At 36.3% G+C, this 9,005-nt stretch overlaps 1 protein-coding gene across 1 annotated transcript; it reads left to right on the top strand.

The window, feature by feature from the left end:
• Positions 1–4,930: 4,930 nt before the first annotated feature.
• Positions 4,931–8,345, top strand: LOC149222901 (cysteine-rich receptor-like protein kinase 15). Its single transcript, XM_089385666.1, has 7 exons — positions 4,931–6,115; positions 6,225–6,362; positions 6,460–6,599; positions 6,701–6,911; positions 7,027–7,261; positions 7,396–7,546; positions 7,645–8,345. The coding sequence occupies exons 1-7, from the start codon at positions 5,233–5,235 to the stop codon at positions 8,023–8,025; spliced, it is 2,139 nt and encodes a 712-aa protein (XP_089241792.1). The 5' UTR covers positions 4,931–5,232; the 3' UTR covers positions 8,026–8,345.
• The last annotated feature ends 660 nt before the right edge of the window (positions 8,346–9,005 follow it).

The raw sequence follows: 9,005 nt of genomic DNA, 5'->3' as shown, positions 1-9,005 counted from the left end.
CTTCTTGCTTGAATTTTTGTGTGGACACTTCATGGCATAGTGCTCAAATTCATGAAAATTAAAGCATTTAATTTTGGACAAATCTTTATTCTTGCCCCCTCGCTGAATTTTGGTTTGGTTTGAGATTGTTTCCCTTTTCCCTTCTTTCCCTTTCTAACCAATGCAATTTTTTTTTAATCCTTTCCCTTGGATGAAATCCTATCTCTGCTATTTTTCCTTATTCCCTCCTATACCAAATTGGACCATAATTGTTCCCAATTTGATAGTTTCTCCCTCCCGTTCATCAAATCTTGGTAGCTATTCCAGCTCTTGGAAAGGCCTAGAAGGGCTAGGCTTACCAAGTCACCTTTTGCAACATTAACACCAGCTCCATCAAGTCCATCATGAACTTGTGTAAATTTTCTCAAATACTACAAGATAATGTCATTCTTTTGCACCTTGATATTTCGAAGTTTACCCTTGAGCACCAACTTCTTGTGGTTACTACTATTCTTGAACAATTCTTTCAGTGATTTCCACATTGGCAAAGGAGTTTCTTTCCAAAATATATTTGAGACTATGTGATCTCGCACTCCCTCCAAGATTATTCTCCTTGCCTTTGATACATCTTTATTTGATTAAGCAAGATTCTAGGCATTAAATTCCCGTGGTTTTGCAACATTTGTCTTGATGTATTCTAGCAATCCATTGTGTCATCTAATACTGCCTCCATGTGATCCTTCGATGTGATGAAATTAGACTTTCCTTCCAAGGCATACTCTAATATCAACCCATTGAAGGTCATCTTCCCAACTCTATAGATATCCTGCTACACTGCACTGCAAAATCGATCCTCCTGAGAAACAACTTCGAAATTCCCACTCTAATGTGAATCCTGCTCCGATAACATGTATAAATTGTGGGGTATATTTGCAACTACTCATGAAATTTTAATCAAAATCACAAGACACGGACCTACTCTATTGCTCTTTAGAATTCAATTCACAATTTAGAACATCAATCACAAACATGCAACGAGAAATAACACACATGAACACAATATTTTTCTAGTTGAAAGCAATCTGCAAAAAACCCCTTTGCCCGCTTGCATTAATTCGATGAATAAAGATGTATTACAATTGTTTTGCCCAACTGAGCACAAAATACAAGTGAATAACCTATCTCTCTACTCAGTGAGACACTCTAACTCATACTTAGTCAATTTCTGCTTTTGCTTGAGCCCCTATTTCCTTATGCAATTCCTGAGGAAATTAGGCCCCTATTATTTAGGATTTTCTTCCAAAATGATTGCGCAATTCCCAAGGTTGACCATTTGAATGCATGCAACACCTGTACACTCAAGAGTATCTATAATTGATGTCACATTGCCTTGGAATCTCCACCATAGTTGGGGAACTCAAATTCTTTGCATGCACTAGCTATTTTGGGCTGATTAATCAGTGAATTGGATGATCACTAAGATAGATTGAAGTCCCACTACACAACTAACCTACTATTAGTTCCTCCAATAGTTAGAACTAGTTTAACTGAAAACAACTTGAAATAACTGACCTTGATTGCTACAAATTAGCAATCACACATGTTTAACTGAACTATAACTCCTCTACCTTGAATTTATTGATTAAACTGAGTGACACAAGCCATGTCATACAAGTTAACTGCACCTAAGTTGTCTACTGATGTGGGAATTCGAATTTTCTCAATTTGACCAAGGAAAAATCAATTTGAGACTTTCTTACTGCATTTTTCAACAACCAAACCATGGCTTCCATAAGTAAAACCACCTCAACCTTCAACCACAATGATTCCACCTATAGTGTCCATAAATCACTAACATCAACCAGGTCGGTCTCTACCCAAGTTGTCCAAGGCTCCATGAATTAGTAACTCAACCCACAACCTTCTAAGGCTCCAGAGCATTTGTTCCAACCACTGCTCTAGGGACTAGTAACTCAACCCACTAAGGGCTCGAAAGTGTTTGTCCCAACCTACAACTCCAGGAACTAGTAACTCAAGCCAATTTGTTGCAAGGCTTCCAGAGCATTTGTTCCAAACCACAACCATAAGAAACCTAAGCACCAATCATAAAAAAAAAAGTGGAAGAAACCCACAACACCATGGCTATCCCGGGAAATGTCAAGGCAAGGCTAAAACCACAATCAATCCAGGAAAGTCTCCATGTCAATGCCAACACGTAACCATAAAATCACATGCATACACCATGAATCCAAAAATCAGCAAGGAAATCACATATGCAACTTGTTACCTGCAAATAAATCCAATTGTAGCTATTAATCCAACTGTTTCCTTGCGCTCCCTGCATTCCTTTGCCTTATTTCTCCAAATCCAAGTGAATGCTAGAGTGCTCCAAGAATGCTTTAAGTGTGCAAGAGTATGAGAGAACAAATATAAACTAACAAAAGACTGTGAACTGATTCTAAAAACCCTTTTTATATCTGGGGCCTCTATTTTCTTCACTTTCCTTCATTTTTCCTTCTTCTGCACTCTAATATTAAATGTAAAAACTTCTTTTGCACTCTAATATTAAATGTACACTAATTTATTTCAGATTTGAGACTTCTGTGATCTAAGTTTTTGTTGGAGATTTGTTTCTGGGTAAATATGGATCCTTTTACATTGATACTAATTGAGTCCAACCAATGATATCCCAAAACAATATCCACATCATCCATAACTACAACCTGGAAATATAATTGCAACACATATTTATCCATGGTAATATTCAAACATTGAAAAATTTAAACACCTTTTCCCTTAATTTGTCTGCGTTCAATATGCTTTGTGGGAACTTTCATTCGTTTTATCCAAATTAACACTGATGAAATTATGCATGCTAGTAAGTATTATAAAAATAATAACATTTTCTTGTTAAATACATCTATGAATCTATAATAGGAAACTTTTATATGGAAACAAACCCCTAGTTCTCTTTATATCCTTCTTAGTGTCATGAGACTATTTATTTCAATATATCCTTTCATATTCTTCATATGGATTTTTTATTATTTCTAACCAAAAACACAAGTCACACCATAAGTGCATTATATCTTAAATGAATGAACATATTCCCTTGGATATTTTAACTCCATTCATTTTATATATTTTTCAACATGATGTAATCAAATCTCCCTATAAATTACACATTTCCAAAAGTAGAACTAGGCTTCGAAAGAATTAACTTACTCTTCAATGTAATTATTTTTTGTAACTAAGGTTTGAAGTGATGAATGTAAAATGGTTATAAATTTTGTGATATTTATCTAATTATATATTATGATAAAAGGTATGAAATACCATAGCCACTTTGCATCGATTAGCACTAGTTTCACTAAAAAAATTTGAGCACTCTATCCAAAGATATCTAATTTGCAAACTATGTGCCTATCTAACTCGCAAATTTCTAAAGTAACGCAATTTAAATAATCTATAACTCCACTTTTTAAAGTATGATTTGAATGATTTGTTTAGAGAGTAGGTGCTTTTTTGGAGAACCCAAATCTACTATTGTTTTCTTCAAATTCTATATAAAAGTTTCAGAAATCAATATTCATTCAAAATCTACTATAAAAATGTTATATACACTTTTTTGGCCAAGAAAAAATTCTGATATCACTAGTAAACCTTAATATATAAAATATAAAAGAGAAAACACTAACTTTAATGATATCAAATGCATTCACTTCATAAACTAGAAAACACTATATATCAAATGCATTCACTTCATAAACTAGAAAACACTATATAGAACCATTAAAGTCACATAACACTATCAATTACTACTTATGGAAGGAATGACTCCAAGCCATATTTAATATAAGAATCAATACCTAATTATACCATACAATGATACTCACATGTAATTTTATTATAATAACATGGGTACCTAAGGTATCTCCTCTCTTAGCCACCGCAGAGCTTATTAGAAATGTTTTTCTTTTGTGGTCAGATTTTTGGGAGATTTGGAACTTTTTAAGACCTTTATGAAAGCTTGACTCGTGTGCTTCATTTGTTTGTTTATGAGCTTCTAGAAGTTCAATGATAAATAGAAAACTTGTAGAAAATCCTAAGTATTTAAGGCCCAAGATCCTAAAATCTAATGAATTATAAATTAAAAATCGATTAAATTTACTAATTATATATTTTTTTAATTTTTTAAAATTGTATAAATTAGAAAAACTTACTCCTCTTGGTTTGTTCACCATCCAAATATAAACTACTAACTATAAACTACTAAAATCTTTATATAAATAAATATGAATCTTTTTACATTGATACTATAATATAAAACAATTCTGCTTCATATATTAAATAATTATAGTCAGTGCATATTATTCTTATAGATTGATTACAGTGATTTAGTATATACACTACATCAAACTCAAAGAATGAAATTTTACTATGATTAAGCAAAAAAACCAAAGAAAAGAATAATAAAATTAGGTAGAACACTGCTACACTGCATCTTTAGTAGCAGCAGTTCCCCAACAGCTAAAAACGCCTGCCATTCCATTCAGTATGGGCAGTTGGATAAGTGTGAAACGTAACCATTTAATTTCAAAGTCAAATAACAAGTCAATAAAAAATAATGAATTGAATTGGAAGTGGAGGGTTATCATTTATTTTTCTAATTCGTTGACGCGAAGTGGAGGGTTATCATTTATTTTTCTAATTCCTTGACGCGACACTTCATTCATTCGCTCCAATCGTGCAGTGTGACTGCACGAGCAAGGAAAACACGTGTCCTCCCTACAGACTTTTCATTCTGACATGGTGGGGAGAGAGAGAATCCACAACTTGATCTGCTCTGCTTTACGAGCCACCCAAACCAACTCCCATCTCGTTCTTTCTAAAAGAGCAAGCTTTGTACACATTAAATTCAATTTCAATTTCAATTTCAATTTCAATTTCATACATACAGAAGCCGGATTGGCCCGTGGAAGTCTATCTTTTGGGGATGTCCAAATAGTTTCAGAATTCTAATTCCAGTTCTGTTCTAATTCAGGGTTTCTGCTATTGAAAGGAAGCCAAGCCTTGCCTTTTCAGAGCAACTTCGTCCATTTAGCAATCCTCGCCAATTTGATCATTCCCAATTCCCATTTGCTGCCAGGCCATTGCTTCTTGTGTCTCAATGATCTAACTCCATCAATTTCATAGCGGCCTGTATCCCATTTTCATCAGAAACCTTTACATACCTTTGCTAGTTCCAAGATCATGAATTTGGATACTTATATTTTATATTCTGCTACTTCTTGCAAACGGGCAACTCTTATCTTCCATTTGATTGGGTTACTATTCATTAGCAGTTTTCCTTCGGTTATATCAGAGGTGCGGTCATATACATGTAATAATGCTTCTACTTACGCTGATGGAAGTACATTTTCCAGCAATTTGAATAGGGTAATGGGTAATCTAGTGGAGAATACACCTCAAACAGGGTTCAACACTTCTTCGTATGGACAAAGTCCCAACAGAATCTATGGCCTCCTCCAGTGTACAGGTAACATATCTAAACAAAACTGTTCAATCTGCTCACAGCAAGCAAACGATAGTGTTCTACAACTTTGCGGAAACGATGTCGGCGGTCGAGTATGGATGGATAACTGCTTCGTGCGATACGAGAACTTCAACTTCATTTCGCAGGTAGAAGCCGATGGGACTTTACTGGAGAATGTAAACGATATTAATACTGGCAATCTAAAGAGTTTTAGGGCCACTACATTAGGTCTCCTTACGAACCTGTCATATAAGGCTTACAAATCCGCAAATAAAGGTTTTTCTGAAGGATCAGCTGCATATTCTATTGGCACCGTTTACGGTCTAGTTCAGTGTTGGAGAGATCTATCCGTGGCGGACTGCAAATCTTGTTTGCAATCCGCAATTAATGGCGTCTACGACTGTTGTTCTATGAAGCAAGGAGCTCAAGCACTGTTTGGAAGCTGCACAGTCCGATATGAAATATACCCCTTCTTTGACGGCAGTTCTGGAGGGAGTAGTGGCAGTACTAGTCCTCCTCCACCCTCAGCCTCCTCTGGGCCAAACCCTCCCACTGGAGCTGCCCACAATCCGGCTAATGGAACTTCGCCCACCATGTCAAGTAATCTCTCTCTGCTGCATCTAATTTTATGATTTGCCCCTTTCTGGGATTATACAGTTTGATTGTAGTTTCAACTTCTGTAAATAACATTACATTATCTACTGCACAGAAAATTCCTCTTCAAAAACATTACCCATAATATTGGGGATCGTGGGAGGCGTACTTCTAGCGTTAATGGTCTGTTTGTTTGCCATATGGAGGAAATTGAGATCTGCCATTTCACGAAGGCCAGCAACCCAGAACGAAGGTAGAATCTACAGTTTTTGCCTCTGTTTCGCACGACCAAACTTATGTTATCTCATGAAATTAGATTCTTATTCACTTTTATTTTTTTGTCTACACAGAAAGACAAGAGAATGATCCAGAATCTACGCTACTGAAGCAGGAGCAAATTCTGTTCACCTTAGAGCTTCTCATAGAAGCAACTGATAATTTTGCTGAAAACATGAAGCTTGGAGAGGGAGGGTTTGGTCCTGTATACAAGGTATGTATGCACTTACTATTTTTTTTCAATAAATGATATTGCATGACTTGAAGACGAAGAGGGTTTTTTCCATGGGTTGTTGATGGGGTTAATTCTTTCAGGGAATAACCAGAGACGGACAAGAAATAGCAGTGAAGAAGTTGTCTGTAAGGTCTGGACAGGGCAAACGAGAGTTTATGAATGAAGTGAAGCTTGTGGCCAATGTTCAACACCGAAATCTGGTAAAGCTGCTTGGCTGTTGTGCCGAGGGACCAGAAAGGTTGCTTGTCTACGAGTATTTCCCGAACAAGAGCCTTGACACCTTTCTGTTTGGTAGGTCATTTTGGAATTTTTTTGGTTCAGGGAAAGATGATAAATCTTTCAAAAATTTAATGGGATTGATTATTTAAAAGCTTTGAAATTTGGTATCCTTGAAATACGAATACAGATCCAGAGAAGAAGAGACATCTTGATTGGCAAAAACGCTATAACATCATAATGGGAATAGCTCGTGGTCTTCTTTATCTTCACGAGGATTCACAGTTGCGTATCATTCATAGAGACATTAAAGCAAACAACATTTTGCTTGATGAGGGATTGAATCCGAAGATTGCAGACTTTGGGTTAGCAAGACTCTTTCCTGAAGACGAGACTCATATCGAAACAAGAGTTGCTGGGACATAGTAGGAATATCTCCCTCTACCCTTCCCTAATTCACAATTAATTCAATTTATGAACCGTTCACATTTATGCAATCATGGATTTAGGCACACTAACCCCCCTCTTATTTGGAGAAATTTTCGTTTGGAGTATGTAGCGGTTACATGGCGCCAGAGTATGCAATGCGAGGGCAACTATCCGTAAAGGTTGATGTCTATAGTTTTGGAGTGCTAGTCCTTGAAATAGTGAGTGGAAAGAAAACCAGTGATACAAACCTTCCCGATGAAATGCAAAGCCTCTTAGAATGGGTAAGACTTCATTTTAGGAAAACTTTTTCGTTTGAGTAACCATCGCTTGACATAATGAAGATGTTAACTGATTATGCATTTGCTATGATGTGACGCAGGCATGGATATCATACAAGCGAGGGTGTCTTCCGAATATGATAGATTCGACACTGGCAGAAACAATGAGGCTGGAGCAAGCTTTAAGATGCATCCAGGTTGGGCTTCTATGCACGCAAGCTGATGCAGGCCTCCGTCCAATTATGTCTACTGTTATATTGATGATCTCCAGCGCTTCTGTGACATTAGCAAATCCAACAAAGCCCGCATTTGTGAAAAGTAGTGACAGCTCCCGTGGAGGATCCACAGCCACCAGCTCTAGCAGTAACATTCACCAGTCACGGTCCTCTGCTACCGCATCATCTGTGTCGTCTGCCTCTACACAGAGTCCTTTGGTTCCTTCCATAAATGATGTCACCATTAGTGAATTGGACGCTAGGTAGGCAGGGAAACTTCTTAGTTCATTGTAATAACGCGTACTGTAAGGAGGGGATGTTTTGGTCCAGAAAATACATTTTCTGAAATTTTTGGTAGAATTTTGACAAAATTTGGCAATTTTTTTTGTTTTGTCAGAAATCTAGTTACAATTATCAAACTCCAAAGATTTTGTGTCCCTTCAGTACTCGAGATTTTATTATAGTAAGGAACCCATTTCCACCCTAAAAACGATTTAAACAGGGTGAATAGATTTGTACCATAAATAACTGCTTTTGCCTCGGTAGACAACGACCGCCTTGTAAATAAAGTGGATTTCAGAAGATAACAGTACTGTCATTGATTATAACCCATGCTGGTAGCTCTCTTTCATCCCCCACTCTTCCAAGAATATTAAGTTAAGTGAGTCATGCATGGTAGCTGGAACTGATCAGTGAGCACACTCACTGAATATATTCTATGCTCGATGAATGAAATAATTCCAAGGTCGATGGACGCTGCAGAGATGCATAATGCCGTGATTCCATTCACATGGTGGAGCATTAAATAGGAGTATTTTATAGAAGTTAGAAATTAGTTTTGAAAATGGTGGAAATTTTGGTACTTTTTTTTTTTTCTAAGTAAGAAATTTTGGAAAATTTTGGTTATATCCGTCAAATTTCCATCATAAACAAATAATTCAAACACAATTCAAACAATCATGATCAATTTTTTTTACTAATTTTTAACCAGAAAATTCAGAACAAATTTATGACTATAATAGACGATGCCAAACATTAAACCCATCTGTGCGGATTTAAGGCAGATGTAGACATTTGATAAATTTTACCTAAACTTTTATCATCACAGAGAACATTTAATGGATTTTCAGGTCCTGCTTAAGTGGGCCTAATGGTTAAGAGCATGTGTTTCCTCTTAAGAGATCACAGGTTTATGAATGCCTTAGTAGACTTAGCAGTCAAATCTCATACAAATCCCACAAACAAAA

Source organism: Pinus tabuliformis, chromosome Q, assembly GCF_031772625.1.
Source record: "Pinus tabuliformis cultivar Carrire ecotype Pingquan chromosome Q, CPIR1, whole genome shotgun sequence".
In the NCBI taxonomy this organism is placed as follows: Eukaryota; Viridiplantae; Streptophyta; class Pinopsida; order Pinales; family Pinaceae; genus Pinus; species Pinus tabuliformis.
The sequence above is the reverse complement of the archived record's forward strand: the minus strand, read 5'-3'. Positions and strand labels throughout refer to the sequence as shown.